The following is a 20,600-nucleotide window of genomic DNA, read 5'->3' as shown; positions in this document are numbered from 1 at the left end:
AACTCCCTATTTAATAAATGGTGCTGGGAAAATTGGCTAGCCATAAGTAGAAAGCTGAAACTGGATCCTTTCCTTACTCCTTATACGAAAATTAATTCAAGATGGATTAGAGACTTAAATGTTAGACCTAATACCATAAAAACCCTAGAAGAAAACCTAGGTAGTACCATTCAGGACATAGGCATGGGCAAGGACTTCATGTCTAAAACACCAAAAGCAACGGCAGCAAATGACCTTGCGCTTTCAACTTGGCCCACTGCGTGCCTGCTACCTAAAAGCACCCTGAAGGCAGGGATTTGCATGTTTTCTTCTATGCCTACCCTCCAAATGTCTATATGGAACACAGTAGGTAGTACATAAATATTTGTCACATAAATTTATTTCACTTCTTTATACATTCCTTCTGCTAATCTTTGAACCAAGAAAAACACACAGCTACTTTGGTTATCTGTATGTCACATTCTTACACAGTAAGAATATATTACTTTTGTAATTTTTTTAAACCCAGAGACAGAAATAATATGAACAGTGAATACTGCAAACAAACTAAATCACAGACCATTAAAACATCTATGTATCTTCTGAAACAACCTTTTTTTTTTTTTTTTTGAGACGGAGTTGCTCTGTTGCCCAGGCTGGAGTGCAGTGGGGAGATGGCACGATCTCAGCTCACTGCAACCAACGTCTCCCAGGTTCAAGTGATCCTCCCAACTCAGTCTCCCGAGTAGCTGGGACTACAGGTGCCTGCCACCACGCCTGGCTAATTTTTGTATTTTTAGTAGAGATGGGGTTTACCATGTTGGCCAGGCTAGTCTTGAACTCCTGACCTCAAGTGATCTGCCCATCTTGGCCTCCCAAAGTGCTGAAATTATAGGCATGAACTGCTGCATGCAGCCAATAATCATTTCTTAATACAGGTCTAATAACATGAGAATGGCTGTATCTCTTAATACTCAACTTATTCACATGGAGGGTACAGAAAGCTAGAAATGAAAAGAAGGATTTCTAAAACACTAATCAAAGAAAACTGCACAAACGGCATCAATTTATCTTACCATTTCTTAATCACCTGGTATGTGAGGTCGGGAGTTCAAGAGCAGCCTAGACAACATGGTGAAACCCCGTCTCTACTAAAACTACAAAAATTAGCCCAGCGTGGTGGTACACACCTATAGTCCTAGCTACTCGGGAGGCTGAGGTGTGAGGACTGCTTGAACCTGGGAGGCGGATGTTGCAGTGAGCCAAGATCATGCCATTGCACTTCAGCCTGGGCAACAGAGCAAGACTTCATCTCATATAAAAAAAAAAGCTAACATCACTCTTGAACTCAAATTAATTCTGTTGATTTCCCAAACCCGAGTCAGGGAACTTTGCTTTTCATTCACTGAAACACATACATGACATGAATAGCAGGGTGGTCAGGGGTGCTATTCAAACACTACACGCCTCCTCCCCTCCATCTTGACCACCTTTCCACCTTCTCTGTTCATAAGCTCCCCAAGCGTTTTTTTCTCTACTTTCCTGTGTTCTAGACAATCTTCACCCTGATCTGTGCCCCAAGAAGCGGATGTGAAGTCCCATAGCAACAGGGCTCCCTCGTCCTACGGCTTCCTGTTGGATGCAGTAGCAGCCCTGCAGGAAACTGGAGGACAGGAGGAGATGACTAAGGGTGGGACATGTCTCCCCACTCCATCCTCCCTGCTGGGCTTCATCCTTCTGGGTGAGGCCACAGGTGCAGTCAAGCATCTTGTCCAGAGCAATGCCTCTCACCAAGTTTGGTACCTCTCTCCCTTCTCCTGCTCCTTCAACCTAGGGAAGGCCGATGGCGCTCCACTCGTTAGTTCCTGGATGCTTCTTTCTCCAGGCACTGGCTCCCTGAACCCTGATCACACTTCCATCTCCTCACTTTACTGTTTACTCCTTTTGTCCCCTGCCAGGATATGGGTGTGACACACACACCTGGTGTTCTTTCATTTGGGCCACAATAAACTCTGAGTCAAAGTATTAATCCTTTTTTGGTGCTCACTCTTTGGTTCCACTCTTCATGGACATTTCTCAAGTTCTTATTTCTACAGACTACAAATAATTCTTCCCAGAACTGAAACGGGGGTACTCATACCAAACTCTGTAAATTAATCTCAAAATACCCTTGTACAAACACTTTAGAAATAACATAGTGCAGTGGTTTTCAAATCCTACCACTAAGAATCTAAGACTACCTGGGGAACAATTAGAGTCTCATAAACATTTAATTAATATCTCTATTTTACTTTTTTTTTTTTTTTTTTTTTTTTTTTTTTTTTTTTTTTTTTTTTTTTAGTAGAGACGGGGTTTCACTGTGTTGGCCAGGATGGTCTCGATCTCCTGACCTCGTGATCCGCCCGTCTTGGCCTCCCAAAGTGCTGGGATTACAGGCTTGAGCCACCGCGCCCGGCCAATATCTCTATTACAATGTTATTTAAACTTTTATTTGGAAGTAATTTCAAATTCACAAAAACTAATACAGAAAAAAAATGCCCATATATCTCTATACCCAGACTTACCTACTATTAACATTTTGTTTGCCTCATTTGCTCATCATTTATTTATTTAATTTTAAAAAATTTTTTTAGAGATGGAGCTTCCCTCTGTTGCCCAGGCTAGAGTACAGTGGCACAATCTCGACTCACTGTCACTTCTGCCTCCCGGGCTCAAGCGACTCTCCTGCCTCAGCCTCCTGAGTAGAGTAGCCGAGATTACAGGTGTACTGACCACACCTGGCCTTTTGTTTGTTTTGTTTTCCGGAGTTTGCTTTTTTTTTTTTTGAAAAAAAATGTTAAATACAAAAATGAGCCGGGCATGATGGTGCGCACCTGTAGTCCCAGCTACTCGGGAGGCTGAGGCAGGAGAATCGCTTGAATCAGGAAGGCTGGGGTTGCAATGAGTCAAGATCGTGCCACTGCACTCTAGCCTGGGTGACAGAGGGAGATTTCATCTTAAAAAAAAAAGAAAGAAAAACCTGTTGGTCAAATATCTCACCAGCGTATCATGGCTGCACTAGTTTGCATTCACTGCTGATATTTCCAATGACCAAAACAAGGCTGGCTCACATTAACATAAAAATAAATAAATAAGTAAATTTTAAAAGGTTAAAATTATTTAACATTTGTATTATTTCAGAAATGAGGCCAAAATTTTAGGTGTGCTGTCAACATACAAAAATAACTTCAGCTCCTCTTAGACTGTCAGCGAATATCTGACGGCCACTAAGGTGCCAAACTGTTTTTTTTTTTTTCATTATATCATTTAACACTTCAAATGCAACATAATGCATGAAAAGTGTTTTCTGTAAGACAATGAAGATTTAAACGGACTGAATGGCTTTTCTATTATTTCTCTCCAAAATGAACAATTGCCAATCAAGGAAAGCAAGGAATTGCTAGATCTTAGTGATTTAATTGTAAAACAAAAATATCTGACTCCTCTTATTTCAAGCATCTTATCAGTTGAATTAGAAAGTGTCTCCATGTTGCTAGGTGAACTATTTGAAAACTTAACCACCTGCAACGCCTTATCTGTGGGATTGTGTTTTCCTGCTACTTCACATGCAAAACTAAAAACAAACTGGAAGCTGAAAATGATCATCCAAATATCTTCCAAAATCCCTGATACTAAATTTTTGTTTTCATCACACCACCTTCATTGTACATACTGATTTTATAAGTAAATGTTCTAAAACTTAATTTTAAAAATATCCAGAAAATACGATTTTCATCTAGTTTACATATAGAACCATCATATACTATTACATAATTTTTTTTTTTTTGAGACCGAGTATCACTCTGTCACCCAGGCTGGAGTGCAGCGGCGCGATCTCGGCTCCGACAAGCTCCAGCTCTGGGGTTCACGCCATTCTCCTGCCTCAGCCTCCCGAGCAGATGGGACTACAGGCGCCCGCCACCACGCCTGGCTAATTTTTGTATATTTAGTAGAGACAGGGTTTCACCATGTCAGCCAGGATGGATGGTATCGATCTCCTGACCTCATGATCCGCCCACCTCGGCCTCCCAAAGTGCTGGAACGACAGGCGTGAGCCACCACGCCTGGCCCAAAAAATTTTATTTTTAAAAAAATAGGATTTTCCTAGTTTTAAACAAATTTTTGATACCCACTGATTTATTCACCACTGTTGGATGAATAAAGTACAAGAAGGGATGAGAGAAAACAGAGGGTGATGTTTTACTAAGTACTTAAGTGCCACCACCTTAACAAGTCAAAGGGAGATGCCTATAGCGTTTTCAGGCTTGCTTTTTTTTTTTTTTTTTTTTTTTGAGATGGAGTCTCTTTGTCACCCAGGCTGGAGTGCAGCGGCATGATCTGAGCTCACTCCAACCTCTGCCTCCTGGGTTCAAGCAATTCTCCTGCCTCAGCATCCTGAGTAGTCGGGATTACAGGTGCATGCCACCACACCTGGCTAATTTTTGTATTTTTAGTAGACATGGGGTTTCACCTTGTCAGCCAGTCTGGTCTCGAACTCCTGACCTCAAGTGATCCTCCAGCCTTGGCTTCCCAAAGTGTTGAGATTATAGGTGTGAGCCACCGCACCCGGCCCGATTTATATCTCTTGCAAACATAGGTGAGTGTTACTCAAACCTCCCTAAACTTTTCCCAAACTCATGAAGTGACAATGACCGAGCCAGAAGCGAAGCTGCTGGGCTGTGAATTGGAGTCTCTCTTCATTTCCCCAAGGGTTCACCTAGTTTCCCACACCATCTGAGGAGGTGCTGCTTACTGAGGACTCCCATGAGCCAGGCACAGTGCACACACCTTACAGAGCTTATCTCAGTTTAAGCTTTGCCATAGCCTATGAGGACAGCATCACTGTCCCCATTTTGTAGACACTAATCATCAGGCAGTATATAGATGATCCTGTATCTCCATACTGTCACTGCCAATCGTAAATCATGACACTTCATCCTGACTTCACCACCGAGACTAGTCAAACATCCCTTCCATTCCATCCATACAGCCACAGTCCCACACACTAAAGGAACCCATGACTTTCCCTGACAAATGCTCTAATTCATCTTCCACCCAATTCCTCAAACCTATCCTACACTCACCTATAAAAACCACTCCCCTAAAAACGTCATTTAAATCACTATTTTGATGGTTATTTCCATGTGGTAATTTCCAGTTGCCTCTCATCTCAAATTAAAAACAATCTATGATTGTCTTCTATAAACTGCTCATTTTCCATCCCTAATTCTGCTATACCCCAATTCTTACTCCACACAGCAAGCAAACACTAGCTAATGAACCTGCAATCAGTCCTGCTCAATCCCGTGTGACTTTCACATGCCACCACCCTGGCCTAGAACATCTCCCCTTCTCCTCCTAACAAACCATGCCTCTCCCCAGTGCCCATCAATTCCCTAAGACTCTCAAGCAACACCTTCGTCAGTATTATTGCAAACTGCCACTTACCTTGCCCAGTCCTCCCAAAGGTAGATGCTGTGCTACAATCAAAATCAAGCCCCATTCGCTACTCAATCCTCTAGCTGGCTTACACGTTACTTTATAGCCTAAGCCCATCCAAACAGAACTATATCCACACTCTAAAAGAAACTTCTCAAATCAGGTCTACTCCTTCCCTGCCTGCATTCATTCCTACCTTCAAGTTGCCTTTTGTCACTGCTTAAGATTGGAAGCACATGGTGACTCATGCCTGTAATCCCAGCACTTTGGGAGGCCAAGGCGGGCAGATCACTTGAGTTCAGGAGATTGAGGCCAGCATGGCCAATATGGTGAAACCCTGTCTCTATTAAAAATACAAAAATTAGCCGGGTGTGACAGTGGGTGCCTGTAGTCCCAGCTACTCTGGAGGCTGAGGCAGGAGAATCGCTTGAACCCGGGAGGCAGAGGTTGCAGTGAGCCGAGATCGCACCACTGCACTCCAGCCTGGGTAACAGAGCAAGACACCACCTCAAAAAAAAAAAAAAAAAGACTGGAAGCGCACATTAACCTCTAGAAGCAAAAGGAGTGGACACTGGACCACAGGGCTAGTGGGAGAGTAGAAGAATCAGTATGTCAAATGGCTCTTGTTGCCACAGTACAACCGTGAATTTCCTCTGCAGAGCTCTAATCTTAGAGTCATGTCTAACATGATGACTCTAGGAAGACAGGCTCCTGGGAAGGCTTGCGGAGGGCCATCAGATCTAGGCCTTATAAAAGAAGAATTTTATTTTTCTTCATGTTACCTAAATGGTAAGAACTCAAAAGCCAAAATTAGATAAAAGATGCCTTAGGAGGCCATAGTAACCCTCCTGGAACCAGCCCAGCCCAATCTGATGCTTCCTTTCTCTTAACACCACGTTTCCTGAAGCACATGTGAGTTTCATGAGACAGCACTGCAAACTAAAAAGAAGGGCATGCGGGCCGGGTGCCGTGGCTCATGCCTGTAATCCAGTGCTTTGGGAGGCCGAGGCGGTCAGATCACCTGAGGTCAGGAGTTCAAGACTAGTCCGGCCAACATGGTGAAACCTGGTCTCTAACTAAAAATACAAAAATTAGCCAGCATGGTGGCACACACCTGTAATCCCAGCTACTCGGGAGGCTGAGGCAGGAAAATCACTTGAACCCAGGAGGCAGAGGTTGCAGGGTTGCAGTGAGCTGAGATCATGCCACTGCATTCAAGACTGGGCAACAGAGTGAGACTCGGAAGAAAGAAAGAGAGAGAGAGGGGGAGAGAGAGAGAGAAAAGGGAAGGGAAGGGAAGGAAAGGGAAGGGAGAAGGAAGGAAGGAAGGAAGAGAGAAAAGAAAGACGGTCATGCAGAGGCAGTAGGGTGCTCCCTCAAGACCAAATAATCAGCCAGGGAGATAATGATAGACAAAATCAGGAGCCCTGCACTCCCAACAACTTATAAAGTAAAATGGAAATAAAACCATGTGTCTGAAGGAGAAGCACAGGGTACCATGACAACATTTCAAAGGAAGATGGATCACATCAAGGTAGTCAGATTAGGCAGTGACTCTGGGCCGAGGCTGTGCCCAGTAATACAAAGGTTTTAAGCTGTAGTATGGTTTTGTGTAGGTTTTGGATGATAGTGAGTTTGGGTGGGTTTTTTAGGTTTTTGTTCTTTATCCTAAAAACAAAGAGAAGCTTCTGAAGACTTACGCAGGTGAATAGCATCATCAGATTGAACTGTCACGAACTACTCAGGCTACAGTGTATCCGAGTGACTGGAGAGTGGCAGTGAGGAGACTGCCAGTAGAAGGCAGAACACAGCAGTGGAGACAGACGCAGGTTGATGATTCAGGATGCATCCATGAAGTAACACTCACAAGACTTACCAGTGGACAGGTTTCATGGGGGAGTAGTGAGGAAGAGAGACAGGTAACAAGGAAGACTCCTGGGTCTCTAGTCTGGGTGGGGTGCTTTGAGGAGACTGAGACAGGCCAGTGTAACATAGGGGCAGGGGATGGATAGCATGAGGCAGATATGACAACAGGAAGTAAGCATTAGCCTGCACCGAGAAAGCAAAAGTCTGTCCTGACTTCTGTCAGGCTGGAATAACAAACACAGATAAAGTCAGGTGCCAAGTTAACAGAAAATATCTCTCAAAGACAATGTAAAGTGTCATAATGACCTCTTCTTTGAGTGACTGCCTACTTCTTATTCACTGAGAAGCCTGATTCTGTTTTTTTTTTTTTTTTTGAGATGGAGTCTCGCTCTGTTCACCAGGCTAGAGTGCAGTGACGCAATCTCCGCTCACTGCAAGCTCCACCTCCCGGGTTCCCGCCATTCTCCTGCCTCAGCCTCCCTAGTAGCTGGGACTACAGGTGCCCGCCACCGCACCCGGCTAATTTTTTGTATTTTTAGTAGAGACGGAGTTTCACCGTGGTCTCGATCTCCTGACCTTGTGATCCGCCCACCTTGGCCTCCCAAAGTGCTGGGATTACAGGCGTGAGCCATCACGCCCGGCCGAGAAGCCTGATTCTGTAAAATCCCAGACTCGCAGAAATTTTGTTGTTTGAAATTATACAAGAAAGAAGATCCCACTCTTGCCTGCAGGATCTAAGTCACTGTGACACAGAAAAGAACCCTATTTCCAGCTACCGCAGAGCTTCAAGTAAGGGATTTCTACAACAATGTTCCACGTCTATTTCAACTTTGTAGTTTTCAAGGAAACAGGACCTGGGTCCACTTCACAGTCAGACTTGATATTGGCCCCTTTAGACACAGTTCTATTTTGCTTCATTTACGCTTCACCTAATACCACTCTGTCTCTGAGTCCTATAACAACTCTATCCTCTTCCTTGTTGAGATGCCCCCACAGTTTCTTGGTGTTCTGGTATGGTCTTCCTCATTACAAACAGTCATAAACCTCACTCTGTCAGACTGTGGGTCTGTTCCTGGTGACCTTAGACTGATTAGGCTAGGGCAAACATTTAGAATTTGAAATAATCATGAAACAAGCAGGAAGAAATGCCAAGTAGGAGTCAGGCACAAGGCCTTGAGCTTGGAGAGTTCTGGGCTAGAGACTAAATCCAGCAGCCACTGGCATCAAGATGGTAACTGAAGCTATGAGTATACATGAGACTGCCTAGAGAGAAGCCATGGGGTGAGGCAAGAAGGGGGGGCCTAGGTCTGAGCCTCAAGCCCTATTTGAAGGCTGCTAAACAGAGAAGGATAAATTTTAGCAAAGGGGAATAAGCAGGAATTGCCAGAGAGATTATGGGGAAAAAGGTGACTCTATAGCCTGGGGGAGGCCAGGACTATGAGATAAGATCTCCCAAAGTCAGACTGTGATCAAGTGACCACAGATTTGTTTGTGGCCCTCACTCAGTTTGATTTTGGCAGGGGGATTGATCACTAAAGACACTCATGTTAACTAACTCATGAGACCCTGATGCATTTTTTAGAATGCCAGTTTATTAATTTACAGTGAGAATATAACATGCACTGCTACTGGTGTGTGCCTATTTACCTTCCTTTCCTGAAGACAAATGCACAAGGAATGACTAATCTCAGAAAGTTGCTGGATGAGCATGAAATCAAAACTAGGGAAATCAAGAAGTCAATGACCTGACATTTTGGCAACCAATGACATTACATATATCTGGCAGGGTCCCAGTGGGAAAGAGAAATCAACTTAGATGTTGAGACTTTTCTGAAAGGACCACTTACAGAGGGGAGAGCAGAGATAACGGAACCATCAAGGGACACTGAGGTACCCAGGGACCAGCAACAGCCCTACAGCCAAAGCAGTAGGGGAAGAAAACAACATTCCTGGAGTCCAGCAAGAGCTAGGACTATGGAGGAGGCCTCTAGACAGGAGTTTTTGTTCTGGAGGGATGCAGCTACTGCCACAGAAGAGTAGCAAAGCAGGGAGGGAGCAGGAAGAAACACTCCAACCTCTCTCTCCACCCAGCAATACCTTCCACTGGTGAGCCCCACTGGCAGCCAGCAAGGGAACCAGGGAAACCCCGTGTGCAGGACTCTACCTCCCAGAGCACACCACGGGGCAGAGAAGAATGGATCCGAGGACTTCAGAGAGAATACAAACAGGGCGAGGCACTGTGGTAACCATGAGCACTGTCCCTTCTAACTGGATATGGCTGACCCACTGACCAGATACATTTGCACATGCCACAAACTCATATTCTTGGGGTGACCTATCTCCTTGTCTGGATGAGTGCTAGACCTACCTGGGCCCCCTGGATGCACCTTTTCTACAGGGCACACAGTGAGGGCTGACAACCAAATGTTATGCAGCAAATTGGCCTTAACCGTCAAAGGCTGATTTAATCGTGACTTGGCCTCAATCAGGCAAGTGCTGAGACAGTCTCAGAATATCTCCAGGAACTTCAATAGGCTCCTAAACTGGTATTCAACATAATGGCTCAGCTCAAAAGTCTGAATGGATACCAGAAAGCCTAAACTTCAATCAGTTCTAGAAACTGGCTCACCCATCTACCTACAGACAAATGAATACACTTCCAGCTATCTGTACCGACACGTGAACTCCATGCAAGGTTTCCAGATGGCAAGAACCTTAACTTATGACAGTAAGTACTTAATTTTCATAATAGAGCTTTTCAGTTACCAAAAGTATAAAATTCTTCTGCCAATGAAGAGAGTGAGCGAGAAATAGAAGCTGATAATAGATGCTCAGGAAACTGGCCACCAACTTACACCAACTTACATATGTCCAAGTCACTACATTGAGGAAACCTCCCTTTCTTAGGTCATCAGACTCTCCCAAGTATCATCGCAAGGACTACGAGAGTACCTTAAAATTGGTTTACAATTATTTACCTAAGGTAAATCTGCTAGAACAAATTACCATTACCACCAAGGACTGCTGAAAATGAAGACTCACTTTTTTCTACAATCTTTAATTTCTGGAAGCTCTCCAGCACCTCCCCATTTAGTATTCTGGGTAAGAAGTCCCGTATTTGCATCACTTCAGTTGTCAGCCGTTCCAGGTCCTTCTTTCTGACTTTAACAAATTCCTCTTTAGTACCTATGTGCTAAAAGAACAAGCAGATCTTACATTTCTCTTCACGTGACAAAAAAAAAAATCAGCCCAAGTAAACGTGCTTTTCTTTCACGCCTCTTATGTTCATCGTTATTTCAAATCATGTCTCTACCTACTGTATGTTCTGCTATAGATCTATTTTATGTATATGTAAACATTTTGAAAGCTGAAGCTTCAGCCTTCAAAAAGAGAGCCACACGTTAGAAATAGTAAAGGCAAACAAGCAGGCATGGTGGCTTACACTTGAAATCTCAGGAATTTGGGAGGCCAGGAGTTCAAGACCAGTCTGAGCAACATAGAGAGACCCTGTCACTACAAAAATATGAAAACGTGCCCAGGAGGCCGGGCGCGATGGCTCACGCCTGTAATCCCAGTACTTTGGGAGGCCGAGGCGGGTGGATCACCTGAGGTCAGGAGTTCAAGACCAGCCTGACCAATATGGTGAAACTCCATCTCTACTAAAAATACAAAAATTAGCCGGGCGTGGTGGCGGGCACCTGTAATCCCAGCTACTCAGGAGGCTGATGCGGGAAGAAGGCTTGAGTCCAGGAGTTGGAGGCTTCAGTGAGCTATGATCATGCCACTGCCCTCCAGTCTGGGCAACAGAGCAAGAACACGAAAACGAAAGTCATACAAGAGCTAAGAAAACGCCTGCAACTTTTTATCATTGCAGCACCAAATTAATCAGGAGGAAAAGGAAGTCATCTAGACTGGTTTCCCACTGGGTTTGCTAAGTCCTCTGCCCGTGATCTCATCTATTCACCCCATGCCTCCAAGATTGTCCAGATGGAAATTAAGGCACGGGAGCTTGGTGACTCTCAATACAGCACAAATAATAAGGAGTGGAAGCAGGATGTGAACACGGGTCTGGCCCCAGAGTCCCAGCGCCTTCTCCATCGCATGCAATCAGTTACAGTTATAAAATCGACGGAGGGCAGATTCTCTCTGAGACGGACGCTAAGTCTTGCTAAGTCCCGGAGCAGGGGCCAGGGCCTTCGGAGGGGAACTGGGCTTCCACAGGGCAGAGAGGAGTAACCATCCATCCCACGCTCCCATGCCCACTTTGGCACCCCTGAGTGCCCCCACCGCGCGCAGCCCCACAGACCGGGTCCCCGCGTGGGTCTGGAGGCGAAAGTCGCCTCCCGCCCACGTCTCCGCCCCGCTCCGGCCCAGCCCACGCTGTTCGGAGAGTAAGTCTCCGGGCCTCCCCCAAGCACAAGACAGCGGGGCCCTCTCCGAGCGCACTGGGAGCGGCCCTGAGGGGAGCGAATGGCGACGGCATAAACACGCTGGCGGCGGCCAGGGCTTCCTCACTGACCCTGCAGGCCTCCTCAGGGCCGCCCGCTTCGCCCATGGCAGCCGCGGCCTCGGCTCCGTGCTCCTGCGCGGCGGCGTGCCCTCTGACCCCTGACGCCAGAAAGCGCGGGAACGTGTCCACGCCGGGGGGGTCGGCAACGGAGAGGCGCGAGGCTCAAACCTCGCAGAATTTGCGCAGTCTTCTCGGCCGAGAGAGCTAGGAGTGGTCTTGTCGAGGTCCCACTTTGGCTCTTCTGGCTTAGCCGGGGTTTTAAACTTAGCCGGGGTTATCTGCAAAGCAGAAGTAAAGTAAGCCCCTGATGTAAGTGTCAAGCAAAATAAATCGGATGGGTCCTTTCCTGTTTGGCGAAGAATGCTACACTAAGGGGGACTGTTTCAAACTGGCAGTCTTTGCTGGAGACCTCGCCTCCGCGGTTCGCCTTCCCTCGCTCGGATTCAGGCCCTTTTATGTTAAGGGTTGAATTTTGTGTCAACAGGCACCTCGGAAGGTCGCCCAGATAACTGAGCGGAGCAACTGAGATAACCCCCGCTACGTGTGGAGTGACCTAGTCCATTAACTTGCCCCGGCACGCCCGCTGAGTCCGCAAAATATAGGATGTCCTCGGGTTTTAGATGAACCCAAAGCTAAGATTTCTTCCCTCTCTAGAGTTAGCAAGCAGCCCGCCCTGCCCAACTCCCCTGGAAGCGCGCGTGCTCTCCAGGCTTCGGGACGCCGGCGAGGGCGCCCCAGCACTGGCACCAGGGCTCCAGAGTAAGGGGCGCGCCGACCTGCCCGAGCCTCTGCAGGCGCTGGCGGAAGGCGAGCCCTCCACCTGCTCAACAGGCCCCAGTGCCGGCCTTTCCTTCCAGTCTCAACTCCACCCGGGAGCCCGGGGGCTCCACAGGTAAAAACTCCGTGCCACGGAGATCGCAAGTGAGGTGCTGGCTCAACGGGGTGTACTAAATGGGATTAAAGATCCTAGACTGTGGCTAGGCACGGTGGTTCAAGCCTGTAATCCCAGCGCTCAGGGAGGCCGAGGCGGGAGGATTGCTTGAGCCCAGGAGTTTGAGACCAGCCTGGGCAACATGGCGAGATCCCGTCTCTACAAAAATAAAAAGTAGTGGGGCGTGATGGCGCGCGCCTGGAGTCTCAGCTACTTGGGCGGTCGACATGGGAGGATCGCTTGAGTCTGGCAGGTCGAGGCTGCAGTGAGCCAAGATCGCGCCCCTGCACTCCAGCCTCGGCGACAGAGGGAGACCCTGTCTCAAAAGCAAAAAATCCTAAATCGTTTACAAACAGCCGTCCGTCTCTTCCTGGCCAAGTCCTAACCCTGGCTAACCTCGCAGTGTACAGCCTGAATTTGGGCAACCGAAAGGCAGCGCCGGCGCCACGCGCACAAGAGATGGGCCGCTCCGCCTGCTGCCAGGGCCACGGCCGCGCTCACTCCCAGAGCGCGCTGCGAGCGGCGGCGCCTTTGTGACGCCATCAGCCCGCGCGCCGTCGCCGCCTTCTGTGCAGTCGCGGCCCTGGCGGACGGCGACTGGCTTTTCCGCGGCGCTCGGCTGGCGGCAGCTGCACCGCGGGTTGCGCGGCCGGGGATGCTCCAGCGGGCGCGATGGCCCCCGCCATGCAGCCGGCCGAGATCCAATTTGCCCAGCGGCTGGCGTCCAGCGAGAAGGGCATTCGGGACCGGGCGGTGAAGAAGCTGCGCCAGTACATCAGCGTGAAGACGCAGAGGGAGACAGGTGGGCGCACGGCGGCGGTCAGCCGCGCCACATGGCGGGCCGGGGGCCGGGGCTGGAGCTAGGGCCCTGGCACGGAACGCGGCTTCCACGTGTTGTCGTGACACCCAGCGTGTGCTTAGGTTTCCGCGCTGCCGGAACCGCTTCTTGCTGTGTCTAGTGCCTTTTTACACTTGAGGAAACGGGTTGAGGGGGTTCCGTTACTTGTGAGAGTCACAGTAAGCGGGGAAGCTGAGAAAAGACCCACATGGGTCCGATTCCCCAGCCGGCATCTCGAATCACGGGACTGCCCTCATTTGCCCTGGTGTTCGGTCGGTGATTGCCGCCTTTCTTTGACCAGCACCTTTACGTGCGGAGGCTGGAGGAGAGAAGTCAGAATCACTACCCTCGAGGATCTGTTAGTAATAAAGCAAGGAGGCAAACAGGCAAATAAAGTAGACCTTGTGTAAGTGTAGTAAACGAAGTGAAAACCAGGTAGTAGGCCGGGCGCAGTGTTTCACGCATGTAATCCCAGCACTTTGGGAAGCGGAGGCGGGCGGATGACCGGAGGTCGGGAGTTCGAGACCAGCCTGGCCAATCCAACATGGTGAAACCCCGGCTCTACTAAAAATACAAAATTAGCCGGGCATGGTGGCGCATGCCTGTAATCTCAGTACTCGAGAGGCTGAGGCAGGAGAATCGCTTGAACCTGGGAGGCGGACGTTGCGGTGAGCCGAGATCGCGCCATTGCACTCCAACTTGGGCAACAAGAGCGAAACTCTGTCTCAAAAAAAAAAAAGAAAGAAAGAAAACCAGGTAATAGCAAGAAGTGAAGGAGGTTGCTCTTCTTGATAGACTGTTCTGGGAAGGCCTCTCGGGTGATGTTAAGCTGCGATCTGAAGAGAGATGAGCGGAAACCGCCTATGCAGAGGCAGGAAAGAGCTTCACGTGCGCTAGGAGTGGTTTGAAAGACCAATTAAGTTGTGGGTGGGCGGGGAGAGTGTGATGAGATGAAGTTGGAGATTGTAGGCAGTGGCCAGATCACACAGGGCTTTGTAGTGTAGATTTTAACGGCACTGCTGTTGAATGATTTCATTTACCTGATCCAAGAATATTTTCTGTAAACTCTTGAGTGAGCCCACACGATATGAACTACAATGTGTGACAGAGGTTTTAAGATAAAGTTTGATTTAGTTACTGATGGTACTAATACATTTAGAATCTGCTTAAAAGAACAGATATTATCTCCCCCATTACTGACATTCTCAGTTTAAGAAAAATCACCAGAATACCCAAAAAAAGAAAAGAAACTTTCCTGGGAAGTCTGGTAGAAAAAGGAATGAAGACCAAAATTCCTGACTTTGGTTCTGTTAGGGATCTCCCTAAGAGGTTTTGTTTACTCTCACAGTTCCAGGTACCCCATATATGCTGGTAGTTTCTAAACCTAAATTGTTGACCCAGCCCTTTCCTACTTGCAACTGGGATGTGCCTTGCTAGCCTGGCTTCTCTACCTGGCACCTCACACTCAGGATGCCAAAAACGTCGTATTTTCTTTCCCCGAAAGCCTGCTGCTGCTCCTTTACCACCTGTTTTCTCTTCTTTTGGTTGCTAGTTCCCACCCGCCATTCGGATTCCAGCTGGACGCACGGGATTGTCCTGGACTCCTCTGTCTTCCTCATCCTCTTCCCCTGGCCCACATCCAGTGTCCCTCAGTCTTCCCTCCTTCGCCTCCTGATGAAAATAAATTCTCTGACCGTGGGCCCTTTGCATCTCACCCAAACTTCTGCACCTGCATATTCCCTAACTGCTCTCCTTAACTTCATTTGTGTCCCCCCGAATCTGTCCTCCACAGACCAGCCCAGGGTCATCTTCCTAAAACAAATCTGATCCCACATCACCAATATTTTTTGAAATTCAGCGTCTGCAAGTCATATTCTGTCCTCAGGTGCTCTTCCTCCCTAAGCCCCATGTGACTGCTTCATGTTCCGTCAACAGAACCGGTCATGGGTCTTGGTGTACAGCACACAATTTCTCACCTCTCTGCCTTTGCTTCTCCTGTTCACTCTGCAAAGATTCCCACACCTTCTTCACTCCCAGCATTCAGTTCAGTATCACTTCCTTCAAAAAGCCTCCCCTAGCATCTCGCCTGACTCCTCCAGGGTCTAAAACATCCATTGTATCTCTGTTGTAGCACTTAGCTACATTGCTTCTTAATTATCAATGTGCCATTCTACTCCCAAAACAGTGTAAGCTTCCATGTGTTTTCTTAGCCAGAAGTGGGAGTACATGCAGCCATGAAAGGTCTTGGCCTATACAAAAGTAGAAGACGAGAAGCAATACTTATGGTGCTAAGACAGCCTAGACAGAGCCTTTTGCTCAAACCCTTTGGTGAGCCAGCCCAGGATTTGCAGATGCTGAGGTTATGCGGGGGCCTAAGACCAGTTTACACCAGTGCTCCAGAGTCCTGACTGGTTAGTGCCTGTCACACCCAGAGTTTCTTGTCTTGTACATCTTGTTCACCACCACATGGCATGGAATACAGTGGGCCTTCAAAAAATAACTCTGCAGCGTGAACGTCACGGACAGTGATAATGGGACAAGAAAACACAAGGTCTCTGCCACAGATATGGCCCATCACAATTAAAACACAAGTTTGGAAATAACTTGGCCTGACATTTGACTCCCGTTAACAGGCTCAAACTTTTTTGCATCTTGTCTTAGGCATCATAAAGGAAATCTGAGATTTCACTCTTCCTGAAACATGAGCTGTTCTGCAGCAACATAAATAGATAGCTTTGTAATTTTAAAAATAAATTGGAAATCTTTGTATTGCTTTAAGTAACAGAATGTTGAGCTCATGCTTTAACTGTTCAAGTTGGGTACTCATAGTCCTAAAATGATCACTCTCCATGGCTTTCATTCATAAGAGCTTATTTGTCCCAATTCATTCATTCATTCATATATTTAGCAAACATTTATGGAGTGCCAACTGTGTACTATTATGTACGCTACTCTTGGCACTGGGAATATAGTAGTGGACAAAACAATCCCTGCCTATCTTATCAGTTCTGCGACTTTAAAAATATTGACTAAAATGGAGAGGCATCCTAAAATCAACCTGGTGACAATTGAATTTGCATCATTGCTTTCTTTTTGGCAACACACAAAATAACAGTACATCTTATGGTTAATGCTATATTAGATTCAGTAAGAAAGTGTTTTTTTATAATGATGGGGTTAGGGTTCTCTCCGCCCAAGAGTTATAATAAATAGGAGTTGTGGATGTTCTGACCCTGGGGCATCTAAAATGGCTCCTGGGCTCGTTACATGGTGAGAGTAGCTGTTGGATTTGCTATTTTCAAATAGCAATTTGGATTGCTAATTTCAAAACCTACTGGTATTTCACATGTCTACATGTCTCACTTTGATGTTCACCTCTTTTGTTTTGTGTGTTTTTGTTTTTTGAGACAGAGTTTCGCTCTTTCACCCAGGCTGGAGTACAATAGCACGATCTCTGCTAATTACAACCTCCACCTTCCAGTTTCAAGCGATTCTCCTGCCTCACCCTCCTGAGTAGCTGCGAGCACCCACCACCACGCCTGGCTAATTTTTGTAATTTTAGTAGAGACAGGGTTTCACCATGTTGGCCAGGCTGGTCTTGAGCTCCTGACCTCGTGATCCGCCCGCCTTGGCCTCCCAAAGTGCTGGGATTACAGGTGTGAGCCACACCGCACCCAGCCTTTGTTTTTGTTTTTTTGAGAGACAGAGACTTGCTCTGTTGCCCAGGCTGGAGTGCAGTGGCACAGCCTCGGCTCACTGCAACCTCCACCTCCCAGGTTCAAGCGATCCTCCTGCCTCAGCTTCCCAAGTAGCTGGGACTACAGGCGTGTACCACCACGCCCAGCTAATTTTTGTATTTTTTTAGTAGAGACGAGGTTTTACTCTATGTTGGCCAGGCTGGTCTTGAACTCCTGACCTCAGGTGATCTGCCCACCTCGGCCTCCCAAAGTGCTGGGATTACAGGAGTGAGTCACGGCACCTGGCCTACCTCATTCATTTTGAAATAACTAAACCTATATTGTATTTTTGTAAAAATGTAATTGTATTAAGTTTCAGAAATTTAGCCCCAAGAAGAAAATAGAGAAGAAAAGACTGGTGAAACCAAACTGCTTCAGATAATGTACTTTGCCTTTCAGAGTTTTGAAAGTAATTCAGTAATGAGCATTTCTGTCGTTTACTTTGAATACTTCAAAATAGGTGGCTTGTTTTATTAAATTCCTAAGTGAACACACACACACACACACACACACACACACAGACATAAATGGAAAATAGATGTTTTAAAAGGGAACCAAATAATGCCAGGCGTGGTGGCTCACGCCTGTAATCCCAACACTTTGGGAGGCCAAGGCAGGTGGATCACTTGAGGTTGGGAGTTCAAGACCAGCCTGACCAACGTGGAGAAACCCCGTCTCTACTAAAAGTACAAAATTAGCCAGGTGTGGTGGCACATGCCTGTAATCCCAGCTACTCAGGAGGCTGAGGCAGGAGAATCGCTTGAACCTGGGAGTTCGAGGTTGCAGTGAACCAAGAACGTACCATTGTGCTGCAGCCTGGGCAACAAGAACAAAACTCCGTCTCAAAAAAAAAAAAAAAAAAAAAAGGAAAAAGGGAACAAAATGTAAATAGACCCTAGGAATAGAAAGTGAGACAATTATTATTGTAATATCTCACCAACTGAATAGTGCTTTATCCTTACAGTGTTTCACACGTCTTGGGCTTGACCCTAACGATAAATCTTTCATATAGTATAGGTGGTAGAACTGAGGCCCAAAAGTCAGTTGACAGTTTTCTGATACTGGGCACTTGTTGGTAGGAAGCTGGGGCCTGAGCCAAGGTTTGTTTCCGTGCTACTGCATTGCCTCCTAGAAAAGAGACAATCAGAATATCTTTTCTCATTATATTAGCCTGTTCTTACGCTGCTAATAAAGACACACCGGATACTGGGTAATTTATAAAGGAAAGAGGTTTAATGGACTCACAGTTCCACATGGCTGGGGAGGCCTCAATCATGGCAGACAGCAAAGGAAAAGCAAAGCAAAGGCACGTACGTCATCCATGGCAGCCAGGCGAGAGGGTATGTGCAGGAGAGCTCCCCTTTATAAAACCGTTAGATCTCATGAGACTTACTCATTCTCATGAGAACAGCATGAGAAAAACCCATCCCCGTGATTCAGTTACCTCCCACTGGGTCCCTCCCACCACAGGTGGGGATTATTACAATTCAAGGTGAGATTTGGGTGGGGACATAGCCAACCCATATTACTCACCCAGCCCACTTTGCTGCCCACTGTCCAGGGTCTATTGTCACTGTGAGAATCTACTGTTTTCCATTATGAACGCCTCTGTAGCACATCGTACTGTGCCTTTGCCTGTTATAGATGTGGGCTATCCATAGTAGATACTGGGCAGACCACATTATCACTTAACCGTTGGCTTGACCCAATGGTCTACTTACAAAACCATCTGGAGATAAATGTGCTGTTTTTAAGTGAGAAAGACCAGAATACAGAATATTAGGCCATTTAGGTCACACACACAACTGTGCTTTTCTGCACTACATGTAACAGTTCTGTAAATAAAGGCACAGGAAAGATCTGGAAAGATGCACATCAGACAGGTTGCATCAGTCCCTCTGGTTCAGAGCCTGGGATTCAGGAGGCAGGGAGCAAGACAAGCTTGTGATTATATCACTTTGATGGTGGTAAGGTTCTTTGCAATAAACCTGTTTTTATTAGTTAGGACTCTTTCAGTTGCAACTGGACAGAACATCCACACCACGCTAGAGTTATTTTATTTTATTTATTTATTTGTTTGTTTATTTTTTGAGATGGAGTCTCGCTGTGTCGCTCAGGCTGGAGTGCAGTGGTGCGATCTTGGCTCACTGAAACCTCCGCCTCCCGGGTTCCAGCGATTCTTCTGTCTCATGGAGAATCTTGGTGCCATTCTCCTGGGATTAAGTGAGTGCTCACTTCTAGTTCCTGTGTGATCTGACTGTTAAAGAGCCTGGCACCTTCCTCCTCTCTTGCTATGTGACATGACAACTCCCCTTCCCCTCCAGCCAAGACAAGACGCTCCCTGAGGTCCTCACCGGAAGCAGATGCTGGAGCCATGCTTGTACAGCCTGCAGAGCCCCAAGCCAAATAAACCTCTTAGCGTCAGGTGTTCCTTTATAGCAATGCAACAGACTAAGACAATGACGTAACTGGAAGGGCAGGAGCGTTAATCAACTTAAACACAAAAAGAGGATTTAAAGGACCCAGGTGACTGTGTGGGGTCAGGCTCAGGGCACTCCTTGTCCTTGCTGGGCAGCTACATTGTGATTCCTCTCCAAGGCTCTCCACCTTCAAGCGGGGTACAGAGGGACTCTGTGGTCTGGGTGGGGCTTACCCCACATGGAGAGGAGACGGCTTCTGCCAATTTAGCAGAATTCCCTTGGCCACAGGACAGGTTCAAGGAAAGCCAAGCGACCCTCTGCAGGTAAAAATCTTCTTGCTCAGTCCTTAGGAGTCTCTAGCTCTCTCCTTACTGGACTTGAAGAGAACACACAGTTCATACCTGCTCCCAGCCACCTTGTAACACAAGTGGATCCTGTCTGAGAATGGAGACAGTCTTTGGGGCAGCAGAGGTTGCAGTGGAGAAAAACAAGGTTCTGGCACCAGCAGTTGAGCTCCTGCACAAATCTGTGCTTCACTTTCCCCCTTAAAACTAGCGTGGCAGCCAGGCGTGCTGGTTCACGCCTGTAATCCCAGCACTTTGGAGGCCGAGGCGGGCGGATCACAAGATCAAGAGACTGAGACCATCCTGGCCAACATGGCGAAACCCTGTCTCTACTAAAAACTACAAAACATAGCTGGGTGCAGTGGCAGGTCCCTGTAATCCCAGCTACTTGGGAGGCTGAGGCAGGAGAATCGCTTGAACCCAGACGGCAGAGGTTGCAGTGAGCTGAGGTTGCGCCATTGCACTCCAGCCTGGGTGACAGAGTGAGACTGTCTCAA

General features: G+C 47.1%; 2 protein-coding genes across 2 annotated transcripts in view; one reads left to right on the top strand and one right to left on the bottom strand.

Annotated features, from left to right (window-relative positions):
• HSF2BP (heat shock transcription factor 2 binding protein) overlaps positions 1–13,269 on the bottom strand; it is a 64,980-nt gene extending 51,711 nt beyond the window's left edge. Inside the window, exons 1-3 of the mRNA XM_017888662.1 lie at positions 13,161–13,269; positions 11,843–12,111; positions 10,366–10,516 (exon numbers count right to left, since the gene is read on the bottom strand). Of these exons, the coding sequence (XP_017744151.1) occupies positions 10,366–10,516; positions 11,843–11,878 (187 nt within the window). The 5' untranslated portion in view covers positions 11,879–12,111; positions 13,161–13,269. The remainder of the gene's footprint in view (positions 1–10,365; positions 10,517–11,842; positions 12,112–13,160) is intronic.
• A 53-nt stretch (positions 13,270–13,322) lies between these two features.
• The window catches only part of RRP1B (ribosomal RNA processing 1B), a 36,749-nt gene continuing 29,471 nt past the window's right edge, over positions 13,323–20,600 (top strand). Inside the window, exon 1 of the mRNA XM_017888661.1 lies at positions 13,323–13,566. Coding sequence (XP_017744150.1) covers positions 13,437–13,566 — 130 coding nt within the window. The 5' untranslated portion in view covers positions 13,323–13,436. The remainder of the gene's footprint in view (positions 13,567–20,600) is intronic.

This window comes from Rhinopithecus bieti, unplaced genomic scaffold (genome assembly GCF_001698545.2).
Source record: "Rhinopithecus bieti isolate Rb0 unplaced genomic scaffold, ASM169854v2 scaffold_18153, whole genome shotgun sequence".
Classification (NCBI taxonomy): Eukaryota; Metazoa; Chordata; class Mammalia; order Primates; family Cercopithecidae; genus Rhinopithecus; species Rhinopithecus bieti.
The sequence above is the reverse complement of the archived record's forward strand: the minus strand, read 5'-3'. Positions and strand labels throughout refer to the sequence as shown.